This window comes from Gadus morhua, chromosome 9 (assembly GCF_902167405.1).
Source record: "Gadus morhua chromosome 9, gadMor3.0, whole genome shotgun sequence".
Lineage (NCBI taxonomy): Eukaryota > Metazoa > Chordata > Actinopteri > Gadiformes > Gadidae > Gadus > Gadus morhua.
Genome location: NC_044056.1, coordinates 19,005,752 through 19,031,229, shown reverse-complemented (window position 1 = coordinate 19,031,229; position 25,478 = coordinate 19,005,752). Strand labels below are relative to the sequence as shown.

The following is a 25,478-nucleotide window of genomic DNA, read 5'->3' as shown; positions in this document are numbered from 1 at the left end:
CCGCAAATTTCCAGCCCTTTTTTATTTTGGGCCCTGATCGAACACGTTCGGAACATATTTTGGACTGATTGCAAAAAAAACCTCATTTTCAATGTACTAGAAAAACTCTTAGCTCTGCAGCTCCTTCAAGATGTGGAAGGAAATATTATTTCAGGCTTTTGTCTTAAAGACAGCACTGAACTGAATCTTCTCTGCAAAGAGTCCAGAGTGCACACTGATAAGGGGAGACAACTCCATCTTGGTTTTGCTTGACTCGGGTGCTGCCTTTGATACCACTGATCATACCATCAACAGACTAAATACATAGTGGTTTGTGTCATATTTGTCAAATAAACCTTTTGTCGGTCTCTATGAGTAACTATTTGTCCTAAACTGCTCTGCTGTTGTATGGGGTCAATCCTCTGTCCTCTTTGGACGGAGGATTGATGAACAGGTTTATGAACCTGCGTCCCTTGGGCCAGTTAATCAGTCGTTTTGGTTGCATGTCCTATGTTACGCGGATGACATTTGGCTATTATTATCAGTACAGTACAAATTTCAGTAACCTAGCCAATATACACAACTTTTCAGCCTCTATGAAGGATTTAACTATTCCTTCATCGCCACTCTACACAACTGTTGAGCCTTGTGAATGACTGGATTTAACAAAGTTCTCCAACTGAATTCTGACAAAGCTCTGAAAATACTACTTCTACCCTTCTTCAGTGTATTGGGGCCCTTTTGCCCCAAGGTCAAACCAAACTCTATGAATCTTGGGTTTATATTTGACCCTCAAGTAAAATTGGACCAGTACTATTGACTTAGTATCTGACTTAGAACGTAATATCAATGCCATCCTTTTCTCCCATCACCATTACTGCAATGTCCACTTCACTTACTGTTGAAGCCACGCAATTTGAACTGTCCGTAGATCTCACATAACTCCTATTTAGGCATCACTACATTGGCTGCCTGTAAATTATGTTCTAATTAGTGTATAATTGCCATGAAAATAAGAAGAATAAAAATAGAAAGAGCCCTTAATATCATATATATAGTTTTACAGACAAAAAAACTAAATTGAATTAATATATCTTTCAAGGAATGAAGGGCAGAAGTGTGCCTAAAGGCTAAGTTCCAATCATTTACACCCCCCCCCCCCCCTTCCCTCTCCTAAACTGACCCCCCTGAGTTATTGAAACGTTGCGCCGCACTCAGAATTCAGAATTATGCCACTACCAAAGCGCAGCCAACATCTGTGCCTCAGTCTCTAAGACTGTGAGCATGCACAGTGGCATGTAAACGCAGAATAAAAAAATAAAAAGATTGTGGGCGCTATTGCCGATGGCTTACTAGCCAGGATCTGTTTTAAGCACTTTCTTGTGTCGGACAAAACAAAGATACAAAGATACAGCTATGGGAGCCTCTAAACACTTATTTGTAATATAATAACTGTCAATTATTGAGTGCGACAATTTTAAAATACACCTACACCATGAGAGGGGTTGAGTTGAACCAAAATAAAGGTTGAATTACATCAACATTAGACACAGACATAATCAACAATTAACTTGGGGTCTTGTGGTAGAAAATAACCAAATTCTATCACTTCAACTAAACTAAGAGCTTGAGGAATCAAGGAGCCCGGATCAAGTATGACAGAAGACTTTATTGTCACCCGCGAACAAGCAACAACGAAGCCGAGTGAGGTTTGCAAAGACACTGCTGAATGATTATTTTCCTCCTCCTTATATACCCAATCCTTACATAAGATAAAGTCAGACTTACATAAAATGTTGATTTACATAACATGTTTTTCCAGGTCACAGCTTTACCTTGAACATACATTGATCCCTATGCATACAGAGTGATGGTGTACGTGTGTGCATGTCAGCATATTTTTAAAAAAACAGCCTAGGTTTGACGTCTGTGCATCCTGACCCTTGAACCCTGCATGTGGCAGCACACAAGAGGGGAACAGAGTGAACCTACTCCCTGGCGCCGTGTTAAACCTAACTTATAGGGGAGAAGTGATCAGCTACTTTCCACCATTAATGTATCTATATGATATATAGGCCTAATAATAATCATAGCTTGCCATAAAATGTCGGGTTAATTTCTTCCATAGTCTCAACAAATGGGCCAAATGCTTTGAGTACCTATAGGCCGATTTTGATACTACTCTGGGACCTCTTAATCTTAATGCATAATTTTGACCACGGTTAAACTATCATACCACCTCTCTTTCATAGATATAAATATAACTTGGTTTGGATGTTACATATGGTTATCAATTTATGGCCGTGGAAAATCACGTTAGCACCTTTCCAGAAAAACCCTGCTTTCTGAATTTATATTTTCTACCACTTTATACAATGAGTTGTTTTTGTTAACGTGACCTCTACAAACCCTTTTGATCTGCTCCTGTTTTGTGTTTTAGATTTGTGTCATAAATCCATGATATCCTTGTGGTGACCCACCCCAACTCTACAGTCCCACTTCTAAAGAGACCATTTGATTGGCTGGGGGAGACTCGAACATCGCTGGCCACAGAAGCGCTGGTGACAACTTGCGTCATCTTGTGACGCATGTTCTTGTGGTAGACCCACTTGAATGTGACCGTACATTTAATATGTAGTGTATATATTTAGTTTTCAGGAATACTGGTTATTAATGCAATGATACGTTGGTTGAGCGGGAATGTAATGTGCTTTTGACATGCACAAAGCACAATTCCATACTATTAATATGTACGGTCACTGTGTATTAGCATGTACCATATTATTTCAAAGGCAGTTGCACTTCAAGGACTTTAAAGTACAAAGTACATTCACACACTGAATAAAATGAACATTGAATGAACTTTCGCTGTACTCAAAATTAAAAGTGCGATTATGCACTTGCAAATGAATGCTTTAGTACTAATTTAAATACAATTAATGTCTGCATCTATTTCAAGTTCATGTTTCTTACAATATCGAAGGACTTTTACCGTACTTAAAGTATATTTGTATACCGATTCAAATAAACATTACATTTATTTAATATTTTAATATGAATACAGGTGGACTGCGTGAAAGTGATGAAAAAAGAAACATTAAATGTAAATGCATGCAATATATTTAATTGTTTAAATTTAGGTAAATATAATGCAATCAAAGTACACTTATAACCACACCTTTCACACAGCTAGTTCAATTGTTGGCTAGTGTTTCCCACTTCACCATACCTCAATCCACAACCATTTCCAGTGAATCACACACCATATAAAGGCAAGTTCCGGTCAAATCAAAAGGAAATAACCCGTCTTCAAATAAAGAACAACTCCCAAACCCAAAGGCTTCTTGATTAACTAAAAACATTCAACCAAGCTGTAAAAAAAAACAGACATTCCTTTGATATGCCCTTTGTGCTTACAAAGATGACGAGCCATCGGACAGGGTGTGAGAGAGAGAGGGAAAGATGGAAAGGAAAGGATGAAGAAAGAATGGCAGGCCACAAGTGCGTGAGAGAGAATTTTTTTGGTTTTTCCAAAAAGCTACAACAAGTTAGAGAGGATGAAATAAAGGATAGAATGACGGAGGAAGGATGAGGAGATAAGGGTTTGGGTGTTTAGAAGAGGGAGAGGGCGACAGAAGGGAGTAGAAGCAGGGAGTGAGAATGAATAAGAAACAAAAAGAAGCAGTGAGAGTGATGAATAAGGGAAAACCGAACAAAGTGTGGGGGAGAGAGAGAGAGAGAGAGAGAGAGAGAGAGAGAGAGAGAGAGAGAGAGAGAGAGAGAGAGAGAGAGAGAGAGAGAGAGAGAGAGAGAGGCACAATTCTCTTGACTTGTTATGTTGTTGCTCGGCATTCTGCCTGTGGTGAAAGAAGTGCCATGCAGGGTGGCTCCAACCCCGTCCACAGGGCACAGCTGAGCCCTGGGCCAGTCTGCTGCAGGCGGTACAACCCCGCTTCTGCCACAACCACCCCCCCCCCCCAAACCCTTTCCAACGCCATTGCCAACATCATTATCGAAGTTAGATATTTTGAATTATGTTTGTAAAGATATTATTTTACAAGTTTTTTACAAGCCTGTTATTTAAATGCTTGTGGGTTTGCTCTCCCTCCCCAGATGTTCAAACAAGGGTTTGAACATGTTTTGGCGAAGGTTGTATCAAATCATACAAGCCAACTATATTTCTTATAGGTTTTAATGTGTGTGACAGCTCTAAGGGTGTAGAATTGAGTGCATGTCATGAAGTTACAGAAGTAAAATAGCAAAAAATAGCAAAATTGACGAACTAAACCGAAATCCTTATTTTTGCCTGTAAGTTTACAAGGCAGGGGAAAGAGATAATTGTGTATGGTAAAATAAAAAGGTTTTCAGTCAACCCCTATGCTTTTTAATCCCAGAGATATATTCTTCTTGACATATTATCTGGTGTTTTCAATTGCTGCTGGTGAGCAGTAGCTTGACAAGTAATGTCAGGGTTGATGCAACTGTATCGTAATACAAGCCTCGTGGGGAGGAACTCCACATTTGGTTATGGAGAAAAAACAAAAAAAAACAAATACATGGCATTCGTGTATGGAATACAATCAGAATGGCTGACCGATTTTCCAAAAATATGAACGCTTATTACATGAAGAAAGCGTATTTCATGATAAAACAATAGCATAGCGAGCATTATACCAACCACCAACTGTTTTCAAGGGAAAATGTGCGTGTTGTAATGAAACAAAAACAATAGTATCTTACAAGCTGAAATGTCGTAGTAAAACTTGGTACTCCATTAAGTGCATACAATATATTGTAGATGATAACAAAGTTACTGTGGCTAAAACTCAATTAAAAGTCAATTTGTCATATTCAGCAGTCGCTCCCGTCTAATTCACTTGCTGAGACACATGCCGCTGACTGTAGCGGTGTTTTCCCCGCTGTTTAAGTGTTTGTTTTTCACGCTGTGACTGGCAGCCAGCTTCCCTGTCTGTATGCCCTTTTGTTTGTTTTTGCTTTAAGCAAAGGACATGTAAACTGTTCAATTGCCATTGTAGTTGCAAAGAAACACCACTCCACTCTAATGTTGTGTGTTGTTCAACATGTTGTTGCTGTGCGTGTTCCGTGTGCACATGCTCTGATTGTTTCGCAGTGCTAAATTTAGTTTGCATCAAGGTAATGTTTCCTTAGAGGGAACATATTATACCACCAGGTGTGAGTGTGATTAGCCTTACAAGCAATTCAATAAGGAATGGTTTCAGAATGTGTTGGTGACGATTGAGTCCATCTACTTGTGTTGACACTCGATGTACAAAAGTATTGTATGTTGTACGCCCTGGCAGTTAAATATAGTACTGTTGTATTGTTGTATTGTAAACAGGGAATGGGTTCAAATGTAAGTGCAGAATGAACCTACTTGCTGTACCAACAGCGATATATTGTTTTCTCTCTTTCTTCTGACAAATGTACTTATTGTAAGTCGCTCTGGAAAAATGTGTGTGTGTGTGTGTGTGTGTGTGCATGTGTGCGTGTGTGTGCATGTGTGTTTGGGCCACTGTTGCCAGGCACAGATCCGTGGTGTCAGCGCTTAAGTTGAACTGGCTAGAAATATACGAATAACCTTAACACCGGCTGCCAAAGGACCTATTGTGCGTCTGCAGATGTTTTGCAGTACGTGTGTGTGTGTGTGTGTGTGTGTCAGTGTGTATGTGTTTGTGTGTGTGTGTAGGTGTCAGTGTGTATGTGTGTGTTTGTTTGTGTGTGTGTGTGTGTGTGTGTGTGTGTGTGTGTGTGTGTGTGTGTACACACATTCAATTAGCTAGACCTTGCTTAGCAGTATATACAGACACTGGTAGCAACAAGAGAGATAGAAATAGAAAGGGTATTTCATTTAAAAAAAAAAAAAAAGTCCTTGGACAAGACTTTGCCAATAGCAATTTCAAGCCTTGAGAGATGAATATGAAGAGACGATAGAGATAAATTGAAATCCTCCCCTGTTCTCCCCCATTCCCCTCCACCCCAGTCTTCATTACAATTATAACGTACTTGGTAGATAATTCTACATGCGGATGATACAAGGATACCCATGCCGATGAGCTGAGGCAGATGAATGCTCCCTTTTATAGATTTATCTAAAACAATTTGCTTTGTTGCTTCGCTTTGTTACATATAGAAAAAAGATCCCAGACCACTTTAAACTCATTTCCTCCTCTCCGTTGTTTCTCTTTTTGCAGTAATCGTATGTGTGTGTGTGTGTGTGTGTGTGTGTGCGCCAGTGCATGTCATTGGGAAACCCCTTTATTCTATTTGTCTAGCCCATTTTACACTACAAAAGCACCACGATGAGTTGCCCTTAATGAAAGCCCCGCTCTTGCGACTAAACGTTGGTTCGTAAGCACCTTGTTACAGATGTTGTGGGACGAGGACGTTCCCCTTCCCCGTGCCATGTGGGAGATAGAGGGTGGGGGGTGGGGGGTTGGGGAGGAAATGATGCATAGCCCATGGAGGGACATGGCGAGGGAGACGGAGACACATGTTGGCTCAGGAAAGGTGTAAAAATGGAGGCCAAATAAGCATCCAGGATTTTTTGTGTGTGTGTATGCGTGTCTGTATTTGCGCATGATATTCTCCTGTGTGTGTGTGTGTGCGTGTGTGTGCCTGCGTGTAGTGTGTGTGTGGGCCGGTGGATGTGGCAGGTGACTGCTGTCCATGGTGCTGAAGCTTCAGCTGTGACTGTGGCCACCTGTCTATCTGCTGGAGGTGTTGTCTGTGACACACACGGCGCAGCTGCTCAGCATCACCTCCACCCCCCACCTCCCACCTCCCACTGCTGTCCTCCCGGTTCCGAATGTGGTTTTGAGGTGTAAAGTAACGTAGGAATGTATGTCCAGGCTGTTATTTGCTCGAGAGGAGGTCGTTTCCGGGCTGACGTGTTTGATAATCGGGAGTGCATAAGACTTGTATTTTAGGTTAGTTGAATGGACGGTTGAGACCGATACACCTATTTTATATGAAGCGTATATGTAGAACACGGAAACACCGCAAGATGAGGATTCTGAGCACCAGTGTGTGCGCGCACTTGTGTCATTTCCTCTTTGCCCAGTAGGTGGGACTTGGAGCTCGGTCTTCTCTCTCTCTCTCTCTCTCTCTCTCTCTCTCTCTCTCTCTCTCTCTCTCTCTCTCTCTCTCTCTCTCTCTCTCTCTCTCTCTCTCTCTCTCTCTCTCTCTCTCTCTCTCTCTCTCTCTCTCTCTCTCTCTCTCTCTCTCTCTCAATCGCTCTCTCTAAATCGCTCTCTCTCTCTCTCTAAATCGCTCTCTCTCTCGCCCTCTCTCTCTCTCCCCCTCGCTCGTTCCCAGTCTCTTATCCGGCAGCCTTGCACCTCTCCGAGGCAGCAGCAGCAGCAACAGTGCGCGCTAGAGAAGGCGACGGAGGGATGACTAAACGACGCAGGGATGATCAGTCGGAACTACATGTACCGATCGGCCGATTCTGATTCAACGGAGTAATTTTTATTGCCTTTCGCGATCCTCTTTTTTTTGATTTTGAGAGACAGACCAACAGTGGTTTTTCCAATCGACTTATCTTGACATACCTACACGCTCCCGCACAGATAGACGGATTGGGGCGCGCGGCGCGCTCCCATTATACCAAATTGGTTAAGGGTATTTCATTTTCACCCTCAGAAAATAGGATTTCTACGTCATTAGTTTCAACCGTGCAAACCTAATCTTTCATTCGACGAAACCTTGGGGACTCCTACTCGGACCAACCATGGATTTGTTTGGTGTGTGTTTCTGTGTGTCTCCGCCGAGGATTTATTGTTGTTGGAGGCTGCTCTTTCTTCTCAGCGTTTTTCAGAACTATCTGAGCTCGATGCTCGACTGTCCACCGACGTGCACCTGTTCGTCCAGCGAGATATACTGTAACAAATCCAACGAGGAGAAATTTTTCCCACTATTGTCCTCTCCGAGCACGGGAACCAATGGGAATACCACGGGGCTCAATGATGACCTTTGCCAAAACATCTCCTCCATGTAAGTATTGAATTCAGGCAGTCCTGTTTCCCCATGTTGATATACACAAAAAAGCACACCCTTTATCAAGTTTTGCACGTTACTTAAGCATGTCCGCCTATACCCAGCCTTCCACTAACTTAATCAACGTTAGCCACGGTGCCAATGCATTAGATGCTATATCGACATACATCCCCTCACAAAGTTCGAAACGTGTCCTTCAGGCTTGGCGTGAGTTGATTCTACCTTGGAGAACATAAGGAATAAGGGGTTACACACTTGTATTGGGGGGGGGGGGGGGGGGGGGAGGGGGGAACTTGCCTTGAACAAGACGCCTATAAAAAGGCATTATTGACACAATGCCACCTCTGTTGTCACGCGGCTTGAATCAAGAGCAAAAACACTTTCCGAAATGTAATTATCCCGGGCTGTGAGGAGTGTGCACCTGGCGCACGACACAAGATAGGCACCAGTGTTTTTCAAAATGTTCCATACACGCCGCCCTGCGTCATTTGAACATTTAGGGAAGTGGAAAGGGATGGATGGATGGGAGAAGCGATGGTCCGCAACGGGCTCCACACTGGCCGACCTACACAACACGTATAGGCCACACGCCTAGGTGAGCTCACGGCTTTAGACGTTAGCGATCCTCACACCTATATATAAAATTCCTATTGCGTTGTTGCCCGAGAAGCACTCAGGAAATCACCGTACAGTCGCCTTAACAGCCATTCCATAAACCCCTTTTTCTGAGTTTGGGAAGTCTCGACCTATAAAGCAGGATGAGGAGGGGATATTTATTTACTAATATCACTGTTAATAGCCTACTAGCCTGCTTGCTGTAGGCTATATGTGGTTCAACCTGCATCCCATTCTGGACGACTTCTTTAGGGCACAGAAGATTCATTCAGGGCAAATACAATTCAAGCATAATGTTCTGTCGGTGGAACAAATCACAGCATCGCATTCGCTCACGTCATTGGATTGCTCTAACGACCGTTCTATGATATCACGAAGCCCCTGAGATGCTCCCATTACTGAGTAGGCCTACACACACACACACACACACACACACACACACACACACACACACACACACACACACACACACACACACACACACACACGCACACGCGCTCACGCACACACACACGCACACACGCTCACGCACACACAGAGACTTTATACGAGAGGGGATTATTATGTGGATGGATGGGAGACCTGTTGGTGCATTGTAGCCCACGTACTGTAGCCTGCATCCACGGGGGCGCGCACACTTGTTCACTTGAAAAATTCGCAAACGCGCGCAACCTTCCACCATGAGGCTTTTCCAGACCGCCGATGTGAATTATTAGAACATAAAGTCGGCGTTTGTGATGTGCCGTGAATGCACACACTGAATCAATGACCATACCTGCGTATAGGCCTACGGGTAAGGGGGGGTGAAGAAGTCAGTGATCCGTTTGATCATGGGGAAAAAAAAACCGTATTGAAGCGGATCTGGGCCCCTCATTTTTTCAGACACATCACGCTTTCTAATCCCGCCGCAGTTAAAAGTGTGATGACAGCAATATGCGGACATTTAGCTGCCTGCCTTGTGCAACAGCTGCTTTGCATTCAAGTCAGGAAGCCTACTGCCCCCCCGGAAGAGTGTGGCGCAGCAGCAGCAGCAGCAGCAGCAGCAGCAGCAGCAGCAGCCCAGTTCCGAGGGGCTGGAGCCAGCGTGTTGCTCATCCTCATATAGCCGGCAGGCAGGATCCCAACTACTGGTTACACTCATATCTTACAAGGCTCAGGATCCAGGGCAAAATGTGGACAAGTTGTCACAGGAGAGTGTAGTAGGCTTTGGCCACGAGGTAGGCCAGGCGATCACCTAAGTTTGCAGTAGGATCTACTGTAAATCGATAGATTTCTGCCACCGATGTCCCGCATCAGCCTGACTAAGTGGGTGGAACGAGACGGATGCTTTTGGACGGTATTTTGTTGTAGTTTATACGATATTGCTTTCGCGTTTCTTTCGCGTCGCGATTCTTCTTGGTTCGCTCGGCAACGAAACGCAGTCTATGCGCCGAGCAGGAGTTACATCTGCTACCAACTGATCAATATCGATCCACCACGCATTCAGTCATTATTGAGCCGCTGATTTCTCGTTTTATGAAAATTAAAACCCCGCCTTTGAACAGTTTTTTTTTTCACCTTGTAGCGAACCAACCGTAGCTTGTGAGATCTCTCTCTCCCCCCCACACCCCTATCATCTAAATCAGTGCAACGACAATCTTTCAGATATGTTCGGGTTATGGCTCGCATTTGATCAGTTCCTCAGATGCTCTCATCGAGATCCCACCTCGAGGTGATGCTGACTATTCTATTTTTAGACGTCACTCACTTTAAAGTCTCCTCACGTAAGCTGGACGCACTCCCTACATGAAAACAAGACTCTTAGCTCAGGTGGGAAAAGTTCAATCTTCCTATTATTTGCAGGGCTTGGAAGAAGATCGCAAAGAACGTCCTATGATTTTCCATATTTTGCAGTCTTTTTTCTTCACTTAACAAAATAGGCAGAGATGTCTCTCTCTCTCTCTCTCTCTCTCTCTCTCTCTCTCTCTCTCTCTCTCTCTCTCTCTCTCTCTCTCTCTCTCTCTCTCTCTCTCTCTCTCTCTCTCTACCAACCTATCCCTCTCTAGCTCTCTCTTTTTCTTTCTCACTCCCTCTCCCGCTCCACCAACCTATCCCTCTTTAGCTCTGTTTTTGAATCATGCCTTCCTTACAAATTTAAAGCACTTCAGCTCTCTTTTATCATGGTAAATTGCGGTAAAACACATTCCCAGCTTTGTCATGGCTGCACGACGGCTACACAGGCGGTAGTCTATCGATACCTTTTTTTACAACAACAATAGAGGTGCGAATCAAAATTAACGAGAGAGCAGGAGGCTATTGAGACATATCACTGAAACTTACAGGTGATCGATTATTTTCGCTTGAAGAAAAAACTTGATTTGTTATTGATCCCTTTGTTAAAGACAGTTTGCCAGGAAAAAGGCAAACTACACAGGGGTAGTGGCAATAGCTTATCTTTTCTTTAGCCCAGCTAACTCTCTGCTATATTTACACTGATCTCTTTCTGATGAAGAGGACATGCCGGATCTGGTTTAGGGGGTTTGTGGGGCTGGGAGGCTTCTTGCATCATTGTGTTCCATAGAAGCCTATATCCTCCAGCAAGGATAATATAAATTTTTTAACCATGATTCAAACAATGAAAGAAATGTTAAAAGAAAAAAGGGATATCGGACAAGGTTGGAACATCGTGCGTTTCGGAGGACATGGTTTAAATGTTGGATTAGTCTGGGGAGTGATAAATAGAGGGAAGGGAGAGAGATTGTGGAAGAGTTGCCCGGCCTTTAGTGGAGTCAAGGTTTGGAATGGAATGGAAATCAGCACCCCATGGGTAGACAGCTCCGTGGCGCTGAGAACACATACATATGAACTCTGAAGAAGGAAAGGCTTCATGATACTGGCCTGAAAGCCTGTATCTAGCCTGTAACCACCCCCCCCCCCCCCCCCCCCCCCTTTCCCAAAAATGACATTTATATTTGACGTCACACACACACACACACACACACACACACACACACACACACACACACACACACACACACACACACACACACACACACACACACACACACACACACACACACACACACACACACACAGAGACATACACTCACACACACACACACAGACATACACTCACACACTGTCTGACTGCCTCTTTCATAAGAATGGCGAGCTACCGTTTTAATACACTCAATTCGTTTTGTTTTTGTTTCTCAACTTTCAATTATTATTCACAGATTATGAAGAATTCAAATGACTTCTGCAATATCAAACAAGGTGAATGCAAATTTGTATTTGCTTCTCTACATTCCGAGCTCTCTCATCCTCTCTCTTGCTCTTCCCCTCTTTCTCTCGCTCTTTTCCCTCTATCACTCTCTATCTTCCTCGCTCTCCCTCATCCTTTTGGCCCGGATCTTAAACAGAATGAATCAGCGGCTTCAGCGTTTATCTTAATATTCAGAAGCCAAATAAATCAATAACATTAGCAGCCAGATTGTACCATGTCAAAGTGACACGCTTCATCATGTCGGGTGTGTGTGTGCGTGAGTTTGTGTGTGTGTGTGTGTGTGTGTGTGTGTGTGTGTGTGTGTGTGTGTGTGTGTGTGTGTGTGTGTGTGTGTGTGTTAGGGGGCGGGCGTTGATGTCGATGTGTATGCATCTATTGAAAGGGTTCCAGAGACCATAATCCACATTTCACTTAATTGGGTTAGCTGGGACACCTTGACACCTAAGTTCCTCTTTTCCCGAGACCTTTGGTTTGCCTCAAATGATTCATTAGTCACAAAAAGGCTCAGAGAGGTAACTCTGTCTGGCAGTGGAAGCGTGTTGCACATGATAAACATGAAATGACCCCATCTTCTCCTAATGCACCCGGCAGAGGACTTCCAATGAATCATTTTATGGATGGAGCACAAATGGCGCTGGAACGGAGCTGCACTAATGACGCTATTGGAACATTTCTGTCCCAAGTCTATATGGTTAATGTCAATATTAGCCTGAGTAATGCACTAATGCAGTACCAGATTGTCGATAACTTAAAGGGTCACCGTTTTTAAATTGGTCGGTTTGAGTCAAACCGCGTTGCGTTTTTGACGTAGCGCTTTTTAGAAGAGCGTTTGGCGGTTGGAGAACCACAACATCAGTCCTCACCGGAATATAAATAGAGAAAAATAGATCGTGATTATTTGTATTAGTGCTGTGTCCGGTTGGTGAAAGAAGAGAACAAAATAGGACCAATCAAAGCCTAAGCACACACTCACTCACAGATACACACATATGTACATATATTTTTATGCGAGCAATTGTGTAGTGATTGCATTGAGCATAACAACTAAATGCAGTGAATCACTTTCCTTTTCTGCCCACACATTATAAGGTCACACTCAGACGCCAACGCACTAGAAAGCAAACTCCCTCTCTCCCTCACTCACTCACTCACTCACATGCAAACACACACACACACACACACACACACACACACACACACACACACACACACACACACACACACACACACACACACACACACACACACACACACACACACACACACACACACATTCACATACAAACTCTGGGGAACATACAAACATGCAGACTCTGCCATCAACGCTTCCAATTTTGCTTGGAGACGGGAACGCATTGTGAGGCTCTGAGTCAATGTAACATTTCCATTCTGTTAAGGCGCATACTGATCATGGCATTGTATCCTCAACGTGTAGGCAAATAGCATGATGTCCGAGAAGCTTAAGGCTGTTTCTCTCTGCTGGTCGCCATAGGTCATTTGCTAAGGTTTTTTGTTGTTTTCCTCTCTACAAAAAGACACATCATAAAATCTCACGATAATAAGTGTTAGTGATTTGGCGCACTGGGCTAAGGGTGATTTTGTTTCACTGGCTTTACGAAAGACACAACTTTGCGTCAATGCTAATTTGGCCAAGTTGTTATTAAAAGTGCAAAGTTATTGAAGTGGATCAAAACAAGGTTAGGGACTCTTAGTAAAGAGGTCAAGTCTCTTTTGCCACTCTTCCACTTCCTTTCTGTCAATTTCTCTCTCCTTCTTCACGCTTGCTAGTCTTTGATGCTAACCACAAGAGGGTGATATGATGGCTTCCTCCTCTACACGTGTGTGTGTGTGTGTGTGTGTGTGTGTGTGTGTGTGTGTGTGTGTGTGTGTGTGTGTGTGTGTGTGTGTGTGTGTGTGTGTGTGTGTGTGTGTGTGTGTGTGCGTGCGTGCGTGCGTGTGTGTGTCAACACACCAGTATTTATTAGTCATTTAATTATTCATTTATATAACCTCCAGAATCTGTATTTGATCTATATAAAAAAAACAGCAGGGCCATTCTCAGATAGGCCTCACTGTTTACCTCCTCCCTGTATTCCTGCCCTTCAAAACAGCACACAATCTGTGAAATGTGCAATGTCTGCCATGGCTGATGTACCTGCCGCTGACCCTAAGTTCAATCTTTTTTTCTGTATTTCCCTGCACTACAAAGCAAGGCCGAACTCTAACCTTACATGGTATTCAAGGGGGGTTCTCAGTGACCTGTTTGAGTGCACTGTAAAAACTGCTACTTTTTATTTTTTCATTGAAATGGTTCTTTTTTTAACTACCCACTGCTGCCGTGGGTCCCGTGTCTCCCATACTAGGTATTACGTTTTCTTTATGCAAGGAAAAAATAACTAAGTGTGCAGGAGTCCCTGGCTGTGAGGACATCCTATGGACCAGGCCCCATAAAAGGGCCTGGAGATATATGGCTGCTCAAACATGTGCAACTCTTGAGGTGCTCTTTCTATAGGATTGAGATGCATAGGATTTAGCTTTTCAAATGCCATTCTTACTTGATGCCACTACCAACGCATCCCATTTTATTCAATGCGCCAAGTTATGACATATTTCAGGAATTTCAAAGGGTAATTCAAGCAGTTGAACATTTTTGAATCGCCAGTCATGAAATCCCCTATGTTGTAGAACTACTCTGTCTCCTAGTGACTATTACCTTTGCCTTCCTAGGTTGTTTAGGTATTTGCTAGGTAGCTTCCTATTTGCTTCGTGGTTGAATCGTTGGTATTAAGGTCTCTATTTTTGAAAGAGTGGGATGAAGGGCGCATGGAAAACCATTAATCCCAGGGTGGAGGATAGGAGGTTGAATGCTGCACATCCTCTGAAGGATTAATCTGGCTATTTAATACCTACGTGTGCCTTTGAAACCATGGCCTCAAACATCGTAGCAATCAAACATCACAAACACTTTTTAATCTTCTGAAATGGCATAAGGCAACGGGGAACTGTGCTCCCTTGGTGCAAGGGGAACTCTTTCTGAGTGAAAGCTGTCACACCAGCCACCAAACTTCTTCGAGAAATTGACTGGTTGGACTTGTAGGCTGAGGGGATGGGAGATGGAAAAAAAAAAAGAGTGACATTTTCAATTCGATTTAAAAGTCGGTCCTAATTCAGCTGTAGCGATCGTGCTGCTGCACGCCGTGACCACGAGACCGCTCCGCTTATGGCCCGCATGTCCCGGGGAAATAACTGGTCCCACTCGTGCGCCGTTATTCAGAGCTGCCTCGCCTGGCTGTCAGCCACACGCATCACAGTCCAAATGGGCTTCTGACAAACGCCAGACACACCTCCAGTGTGATGTCAGAAAATGCTGAACGTATTGTACTTTTCCGGAGGTGTGTAATGGATCGGTCGGCCTGTTCTGTCCCTGTCTGTTTGTGTTCTTCTCCATGTGTGTGTAGCATCTATATTTCTATCTATGAATCTATAAATCTTCTATATCTGTGTTTATAGAAGTAACTTTCTGTTATCTCTCTCTCTCTCTCTCTCTCTCTCTCTCTCTCTCTCTCTCTCTCTCTCTCTCTCTCTCTCTCTCTATATTGCTACCATATGTAACATTTTGCTCTAAGAAACTCGATAAAATACATACCACAGCACATAGGCTGTTAGAACGCTGGAGGTTCTGGTGATGCCTGCCGCTCCTTATCAGTGCGGTCAGCGAGCGCGCAGCCCAACGCTCGATACTCTGCCTCAGATGCTAATGTGTGGGCTGGTGGGTGGTGGGTGGTGGCGGTGGTGGGGGCGGGGGCGGGGGAAGGGGGGGGGGTAGGTCCTCTCTGTGCGGTCATCTGCTGCGTGAGGTACCCATCTGCGAGCGGAACGCCGGGCCTCCCTGTCTCCACGGGCCTAGCGCCCGCCTCGCTCACCACGCCGGACGACGGCAGGCCGCACTGCGCCACGCCACGCCACGCCGGGCAAAACGTCACCGCGCCCCTCTCCACACCACGCCACGCCACGGCACGGCACGCCATGCAAGGACACGCAACGCCACATACACCACACCCCGTCGCGCTACACCACACCCCATCACGCCATGCAACGCCACGTCAAACCACACGCACCCCTCCACACCACGAGACGCCAAACCACACCACGCCCCGCCATCACGCCAAGTCGAGCCACGCCACACTATGCCGCACACCACACCACACCACACCGGCACACCGCACAACACCACACCGTGCCACATAACTGTTTCCTGTCTCTCTCTCTGTCTCTCTGTCGCTCTGTCGCTCTCCCCCCGTCTCCCTCCTCTCCTCTATGGCTGTTGCCCCTATAAGCCATAGGGTTTCTAAAAAGCTTGTGCTTTCTCATTTTCCCTCCAATGTGTTTTTTAATTTGCTCTCATTACGCGGCGGCGCTACCTTGCTCAGAGCACCAGTGTGGTCCAATTAGAGTCACTTTGTTCTGCCGTGGCCCAGAGCGGCCCGCCGTGTCCGTGGCTCATCCCCTGTTCCCCATTTAGCGTACGTGACGACATGCAATATTAATCGGCCCCCCTGATTTTTGGGACGTACATGCCTACGCGCTCTCTCTTGCTATCTGGCTCGATCTTATCCCTCTCTCTTTCCGTCTCACTCTCTCTTACTCTCTCCATCTCTCTCTCTCTTTCTCTCTCTCGCCATGCTGTCTCTCGTCACCTCTCTGTTGCTCTATCTGGTTCCCTCTCTCTTTCTCTTTTTTTTTCCCCCCCTTCTCTCGCTCTTTCTCTTTCTCTCTCTTGGTGTCGCTCTCACTCAAACATAGTCATCCACACATAGTGGTACACACATTGTCACAATCACATTGAACAGATAGCAGACCCTCACAACAGACACATGCACGTGCACATGTAGTATTCCATGGTACGGTACGTGTATACCCTAGACACACATATGAGTTAAACACCTCATTAATCTTTGGTTTCACTCATACAGGCATACAACACACACACACACACACACACACACACACACACACACACACACACACACACACACACACACACACACACACACACACACACACACACACACACACACACACACACACACCACACACACACACACACACACACACACCACACACACACACGAGCATATAAAAACGAGTAATGCAGAAGCCATATAAATGGTTTCAACTCTTCTCCATGGGAGGTTTGTCACTGGTGGGTGAGGGTGTATGATGAGGATCGTCAGTGCGGGGGAGGAGTGTAAGACAGCCAAGATCAAATCCACAATGTACTTCTTACACTGTGGGAGCACAAAGTCATTGATGTTGTAGCTTGTTGCTTTTGTCTGGAAGATATTTGATTGCAAAAGCCAGCATTTAACATTTAAAAGGACCCCCCCCCCCCCCACACACACACACACACATCCTCCTGGGTTCTATTTAATATACATGGCCAGAAAACAAAATCGTGTTACAAATATATTGCAAATCATATAAATTCATAACTTGTATTTTCATGAAGATGACGCTGAAATGCTTTCATCTGGAAATGTAATTAGGTATAAAGGAAGAAGAAGTTGCGCTGTGTCAGCGGGCACAGGAATTGTAAAAAGCACAAAGTAAAAGCTTTTTATTTTGCATTCTGGCTGCTCTCGGATTTCCACTCACACACACATCTAGTCACAGCCGATGTGTTTCATTGTGTACTTTATATAATTATTCTATGAGATTGCCTTAATGTACCCCAGCGCAAAGGACCATGTCCATGTCAAATCTTTTCGGCTAAATTATTATAAACAATCACAATTAAATTGCATTTATTTGTTCCTGCTTCCCCCCACTGCTCATTTGTTTTCATATTTGATCCAATGGCTTTTTCATGTTTTTCCTGTGTGAAAAGGTGAAGGTTCTGACAAGTGAATCTATTTCCCGCTCAGCTTGGCACCACTGCCAGTCGATTAATGAGTCCTACTTTAAAGGCATTGTTTCTTGTGATTAAGGCCCTGGAAAGCTGATTTGAGGGAGGGGGGGGGAGGTTGGGAAGTGGGGTGGTGGGGGGGATTTGACAAGTGTCACAGAGTGAACCGGTTGCTCAGCACAGCCGGCGTCATATTCATCAGGAATTAATTGGGATATGTGAGGGCTGGTTTTAATTATTTCATAATCACCTCGGAAAGTAATTACAACGGGGTGTGAAGGAGAGAGAGAAGGATAGAGAGAAGGGGGGTGGAGAGAGAGAGGGAGGCAGGTAGAGAGAGAGAGAGAGGGAGAGAGAGAGGAGAGAGGGAGAGAGAGAGAGAGAGAGAGGGAGAGAGGGAGAGAGGGAGAGAGGGGGAGAGGGAGAGAGAGGCAGAGAGAGAGAGAGAGAGAGGGAGGCAGAGAGAGAGAGAGAGGGAGGCAGAGAGAGAGAGAGAGAGAGAGAGACCCTAACACAGGTGAAACGAAAGAGGTGAAACAGAGGGGAGTAAAGAGAGTAAGAGAGGAGGAGAGTCAAGAGAAATAAAGAATAAAAAGAAAGCGAGAGAAACAGGGTCAGAGCAAAGGATACTAACAGGGTGAAAGAGGTAAACCACCTTTTAAATTGGATTGTAACTTTAAATTACAGATTTAAATGTTTAAGAGGCTCCCAAATGAATTCGAAATACGCTTCTATTACACTGAAGACTGTGGTAATTATGCTTTTGGAGTCAGAGTGATTATAATGCAATCAGAGCTTTTGGCCCTTTGGTGCAGTGCTAATAGAGGGCTTGTTTTGTCAAATAGTGGGGACACTGTGGTAGCCCCGGATTACCAGATCCTTAATAGAAGCCGGATTTAAAAAGTAGCACACAAGACACCGACTGCGGTGTGTGTGGAAGTGTACAAAAACATCCTACTGTGAGAGCATTACATTAAGAGAAATATTAAATGTCTCCGATGCTCTTAAGAATGCTTAAAAAAAGACGCAACATTTTACAAATACATATTTATTCATAAATAAATAGTATAACTATAATTGGAACAATGGTACTGCAGTATTTTCTATCCGTTGCCATGTTGTTGTTATTCCTTTATACGAATGATGACATTTAACGATGATCAGAGAGGGAAATTTAGCATACATCATCGTTTGTGGGAACAGATTTTTTTTTTTTTTTTTAATTTCTATCGGGGTTGAGCCCCTTCGCTTGTCGTTATCAATTATGGGCTAGAGATGTTCTCTTGGACTTTGAATCTGAGAGTTGTTGGGAACGGTTTTCATAATTATCCTATTATTTTGGTAATTAAGATAACAAGATTACACTGTCATTTGACTCCTTGGCAGTGTTGACCATCATTCCGCCATCTTATGGGGGCACATGCTACAAAGGCTGTAATTGAACAGCGACCAATAGGGAAACTGCCTTCACATCGTTCAGAAAGAACACGGCTAAGCCTATCAATCAATGTGTAATCTTTAAAGTGACACTATCAAGGCAACAATCAATACAACACAAGAAAAAGATCAACAGTTCTCCGACTGTTAATTAAAGTTTTGCCCGCACGTTGTGTTAATTACCAAAAGGCCCCGTCGACAAGATGGTCGGTCCGTGATCCACCCCCCCCCACCCACCCCCATCCCCCGCCCCCCCCCCGTCAACTGCTTGATGTTAAGAAGATATGTCACCGGAATAATGAAACCATTAAGAAATGCAGGCACAAAGACCACCATTAATTACAGTCACAGGAGTACCACACGCCGACGCCGCGAACACGTCTCTCCCACTGTGTGTGGACATTAGTGCGCTCGCGTCTTTGTGTCTCTTGTCTGAGGGTGTTGTTCACGCTAAATGATTACACCGGTTGGGATCCAGCCAGCCGACACTTGTTTATTAAACAGTTGTCATGTCCAACACCGCAAACCACCAAACCCCCCCCCCCACACACAAACACACACACATACACAAACATACACATACACATACACACACTCACACCCTTTTCCAACTTTCCTTTTCATTTCGCTCTGGTCTTCATTTCCCTTTGTTTGATTTGCTCATCCTAAACTCATCTTCTCCCTTTTCTTGCCCATATGTTTTTGACAGAAACATAGAGGCACGTCATGCAAAAGTACTCTTATTAGAAACTTTTTGAGTGGGTCACTTTTTAATGGCAGTTATCCTGCAATGTTCATAACATTACTAAAGTAACCTAACCCAACACTGGTTGTTCTTGTTATATTGCAACTCTCTCTTTTGTAAAGATATCTCTCTGCAAAATCTTGTCTTTATAGTATATTATTTATTACTCATTATGGATGTTTAACGATGTGAAATGCATTCAAGGGTTCATGGAGCGTACGCTACATCCATCAGTTATAACCGAGGGACTTGAAACTCGATCACTAGCTTTGAATGACCTAATGAATTAAGAGCCACCGATTCGTTTAAGATAAGGTTCTCTTTAATGTACGGAAGTAAAAGAACGGGTCAGCGCAGTAGTTCAAGTTTGTGAATCTCCAATATTATGCAACGAAGATAGAGAGGCGTGGGGAGACAAAGAGAAAGCTTACCAGGGGAAAGATTGTGGAATACAGCTGCACTGCAGCACTGCAACTGCCCTCATTCCTTCCCTCTTATCTGTCTCTCCCTCTCTCTCTCCTACTCAAGCTCTTCCTCTATCTATGTAACTCTCCCACTCTCTCTCTCTCTGTTAAACCCATGTTCTTCAGGGAGTTCTGCTGTTGTAAGGCCCTGCAGTTCGACTAACGTCCAACTCGGTTCATTGGCAAAAGCGAAAAAAAATTGTGTGTGTGTGTGTGCGTGCTCTGCGTGCTGTGTGCGTGTGTGTGCCTTATGTTTATTTATAAAATCGGAGCTTATTCTGTGGTAAATAAAAATGTGTATGGATAAATACCCTCTCAATGTACTGCTGCTCCCTCCCTCAAGCCCCACCACCTCTCTCTCTCTCTCTCTCTCTCTCTCTCTCTCTCTCTCTCTCTCTCTCTCTCTCTCTCTCTCTCTCTCTCTCTCTCTCTCTCTCTCTCTCTCTCTCTCTCCCCCATCCCTCTCTACCCTCTCTGTTTGTGTTGCTTCTTATTCCTTTCTTTGAGGCTCATTCCTTATTCCCTCCTTCTCTGCCTCTTCTGTCACCCTCTTTTGCATAATTTAGATATTCACAATTCATTATTAATGACATCATTTCTGCCCAATAGCGTCGTCAGTTAGGGCATGGCGGGGGGAAGGGGGCTCGTGGTGGAGGAATCCGTCAGGGGGAGGGGGTGTTTGGATGGGGTTGGGGGGGGGGTTTGGGGTTCACAGGGCATATTTCCTCCTTTATCTGCTTATCAGACCGCTGGAGGGTGGGTGGGTGGGTGGGTGCGTGGGTGTGGTGCTGTTGTGGTGTCTAAGGCGGGGCTCTGCTCTCTGGGTATCCGGGCTCGTCAGCCGTCATGGCCGCCCCGCTTCCCCCCCGCTTCCCCCCCGCCTCTAGGCCCATTGTTTGCACCATTAGCTATTCCGATGACACAGACGCAAGATGAAAAGGAGCCGGGTCGTTGCGCTTGGTTACAACACGGACCGCTTCAAGGTGTGGGTGACCCCTAATGCACAGGCTCCTCCTTTATGCAGATTCTGTTTTGATTGTTGCCAGTGATTAAAAAGCAAACATTGTTTCACTTGAAAGTCTTAAGACGTGGCCTTCAGTTTTAATGAACTCTATCTGTTTGTGTTTTTTGGTTCTGCTTGACACTTTGTCTCACATTGGCTGTCGATCATACTCTCTCGTTCTCTCGTTCTCTCGTTTTCTCATTTTCTCTCTTTCTCTCTCCTGTTCTCTCTCTCCCTCTTTTTCTCTCTCGTTCTCTTTCTCTCTCTTGTTCTCTCTCTCTCTCTCTCTCCCTCTCTCCCTCTCTACGTTAATTGCTACTTCCACCCTCCTATTCACATTTCCTAAGGTGTGCCATCTAGTGATGTGGACGACGTATCCATCTACTTGCATTCTGCACGTCGTGCTCTGCATGCATAACATATTGTATTTTCCCAAGTGTTTGTGCGCGCGTTTGCGTGCGTGGGTGTGCGTGCCTGTGCCTGTGTGTGTGTGTGTGTGTGTGTGTGTATGTGTGTGTGTGTGTGCGCGAGTGTGAGTGTAAGGCCTTGTCAGTCTATGTTAAACCACACAGGTGCTGATGGGAACCCTACTGTTAGGCCAGAGTACAATCAATCACCTGTTCTCACACACTGAAAGCCGACATGACAGCCCGCGTGCACTCTGAGGAATGAGAAGCAATGGAGGGGTGAATGCATGTAGGGATGGATGGCTGGATGAAGAGATGGACGGGTCGATGTATGGGTGGATGGATTGGGTGGAGGGAGGGAGGGAGGGAGGGAGGGAGGGAGGGAGGGAGGGAGGGAGGGAGGGAGGGGTGGATGCATGGATTGAGCGATCTGATGGGAAGATGTAGGGGGTGGAGGTATGGGCGGAATTATAGACAGAGGGGCTGATGGATGGACGGAATTGATGGGTCCTGCCGAGTGAAAAAAACCAACATCCATATGTATTCTCAGCTGCTACTTCAGCAAATCACGAGGAGAAGGGGAAAGGAAAAAAAAAGTGGAAGCGTGGATGCAAACAGAACGTAGCTGACCCGCCCTTATCTCAGCTCTGCCAGGATTCATATCGACATGTGACGAACGATCAAATCTTGAGTCTGCGTTCGGGGCGGCGATGACTTCAGACTCTTGATTTCAAAAAATCCCATTCCACAAACCCCTCCACACGCAGCTCTTTTTATAGCACAAGCGTTGCGGAATAAACACAGCAGAGGACTTAGTGTGTGTGTTTGAGAGAGAGCGAGCGGATGATTTGTGATAGTGGCTTTGTTCTGTATTAGGTTTACAATGAAAACGGGGGCTTTACGTCAGTCTGGCTTATGCGCTTATTCTACTGTTTGCGTGGAACGCAGAGAGTTATACACATACATCGACCTGCGTGTGGGAGTCGACCTGTGAGCATTGGCGAATAGCATGCATTGCTGCTGCTACTACTAGTACTTCTAACCATAATAACAATAATATAGAAACTTCAATGATACCAATGCACCCTAATTATATCAGTGCCTTAATTGAAGGGGCACATATTGTTCTCAGGTCCTTTAAAAGTGAAAATTTATACCGAAGCCACCGGGATAGGCATCAGCCTAAACAATCCTAAGATTAAATTAGCTCTATGACAGCCAGTATCCTCCCCTGACTTCCAAACTCTACTATTCACCCTCTGTCACTCAAAGGGTTGCTTGTGACATCTCTCTCTCTCTCTCTCTCTCTCTCTCTCTCTCTCTCTCTCTCTCTCTCTCTCTCTCTCTCTCTCTCTCTCTCTCTCTCTCTCTCCCCCTCCCTCCCTCCCGTCGGCCTTTTCCTTAGTTGTCTCTCGTCCCCGTCTCCCCCTCTCCCTGGTGTCTGTTGTCTCTCGTCCCCGTCTGCCCCTCTCCCTGTTGTCTGTTGTCTCTCGTCCCCGTCTGCCATGGCGTCATGACAGATTAGACGAGAGAGCCGCGGCCCATCCGCACTCACTCAATTTCACACCCCGTAAATCCAGAGGCTGCAGCAAGACTTCCCTAACTCCCCTTGGCTTGCCTTCCTTCTCAATCTATCGCTGCTTCGAACTCTCTTTGTTCCCTTCTCCTCGACCCTCCCCCTTCCCTGCCATCCCCACCGACTCAAACCATCCAAGCCCCCCCCCCCCCCCCCCCTCATCTCTTGTCACCGCCTGGGTCGGTCTGGGATCCCCCGATCCCTCCTCTGTGCCCGTTGCTCTATCTCTATCGCCAGCCATGTCATTTACAGCTGCGTGCTGCTTATTAACAGCAAGCCCGGTGCTCCGTCACTAGATTATTAATACCTTGATTTCCTGGGCTCGTCAGAACCCCATGTGCGTGTGAGAATTTAATCAGCAGCGGTATTTACAATCCAAGACGGCGAGACGGTGGGACTGTTAAAGGACAGCTTCGGAGGGGTTTTAGCAGTTCCCAGATTGTTCAGATCACAGCCTTGGAATTGATTTTTGATACGGGTGTTTAATTTCATTGAACATTTGTTCTGTAGTAGTTGCACTGCGCCGCTGCTGCTCTGCCAATGCTTGGACAGAGTTACACACAGAGCCATTTCATGAACATTAAAAACCGTGTTCCGTGCCGTGTGTGGCGGGCTTGATAGTGGGCGTGGTTTCTTATTTACTTTGAATTTGAAGTTGAGTCAGAACCCTTCCTGTTATTGTTTAAATGCTGTGTTTCATGAATGCAATGGTGTTGAGTCAAGTCTGGGGAGCCAAGTTACATTTGAGCAACGCACAAAAATAAATATGAAAGGAAAGTTAAAATAGTATGTCTGTTCATTTTTTCGATTTCCCAGTATCAATATTTCAGTGTAAGTGTATTTGCAACATAGGCCAATTGTGAGGTAACACATTTATGTTGGCTCATTATACTCCAAGTGAATATAATAGTGCCTGATCAATTCTCAACCAGTGATGGTCCTGCTTAGGTTTCAATTGACAAGTGACAAAGACTACCAGAAGTCTTTCAGCTTCTGGTCACCGATTGGCTGACAGCAGAGCAGTGTGGTCTTGCTATGCAGATTCCAGGTGTGGTCAGCTATTACAGAGGGAATGTGGAGCAGGCCAATGGCATAAATAGGACATGCTTTCTCAGCAAACTGCCTCTCTACGGATGGGGTTGTATAAAAAAGAATGTCCTATGTCGCTGTTTGCTTAAACTCTCTCTATCGTTGACACGTATTTTGTTAATGCGATTTGCTGAAGCATGTTAAAGAGATAAACAATTGCCATTTTGCCAAACGAAAAGAATATCAACAAGAAGAGGGAACACCATCCCTCCCAACCCTCCCCCACTAACCCTTGTGGAAATGAAAACTGTGCCGTGTGATCCAGAATTCTCATTCTAGAAGCTGCTGATGGTGGAAAAAACAATTTACGCGTATTCCTCTCCTGGTTTCCCTCACAACCAGGTCATCCACCAAGCACTTTAGCTCTCCTCTCTCCTCTCCCACGCAGGTTCATAGGTTCCATATTAGTGCGCCCACCATCTGATGAAGACATAGCACTAACCGTCTCCCACTTCTTGTGCTCCATGTGAAAACAGTTGGTACTAATAATCTTTGGCAAAGATTGCCGTCCGGCTCGGACAACAAGTGGTTAAAATTCTACTCAAGTTATATTACAGGTTCTAAGCTGTGGGTACTATTCAAGGGTAAAAAAATCCATTCCCTTTCCTCCCTACATTTCTCCAATATCGAGAAGTGTTGCATTCAAGTACCTGTGCCGTGATTGGTCAGAAATGAGCGGGGAGCCGGTGTCAAATCAAAATGTTCCTGCAGTGAGTCAGCCGCAGTCAACTCGAAACAGATATTCTCACAGCGAGGAAAAAAAGGCCATCCCATTTCGAACGGATAACTCTCCGATAATAGCACTTAATTTGAACCCACAGCACCTTTAAGCTTGTTCATTTAGCATTACGTTTGCACTCTATAGAGAGGCACACCGGGGGGCCGTAGTGAGGGCCATATTGACTGGCTAACTTTCAATCAACAATATAGGACACAAAGATAATGTGCCCCACAAGAGGCACTGCTGGCCCTGCTGT

General features: G+C 45.0%; 1 protein-coding gene across 2 annotated transcripts in view; it reads left to right on the top strand.

Moving 5' to 3' along the window:
* The first annotated feature begins 7,306 nt into the window (after positions 1 to 7,306).
* Positions 7,307 to 25,478, top strand: part of ntrk3a (neurotrophic tyrosine kinase, receptor, type 3a) — a 120,138-nt gene continuing 101,966 nt past the window's right edge. For both annotated transcript variants that reach the window (XM_030366437.1, XM_030366436.1), the window contains exon 1: positions 7,307 to 7,992. In XM_030366437.1, coding sequence (XP_030222297.1) covers positions 7,730 to 7,992 — 263 coding nt within the window. In that variant the 5' untranslated portion in view covers positions 7,307 to 7,729. The remainder of the gene's footprint in view (positions 7,993 to 25,478) is intronic.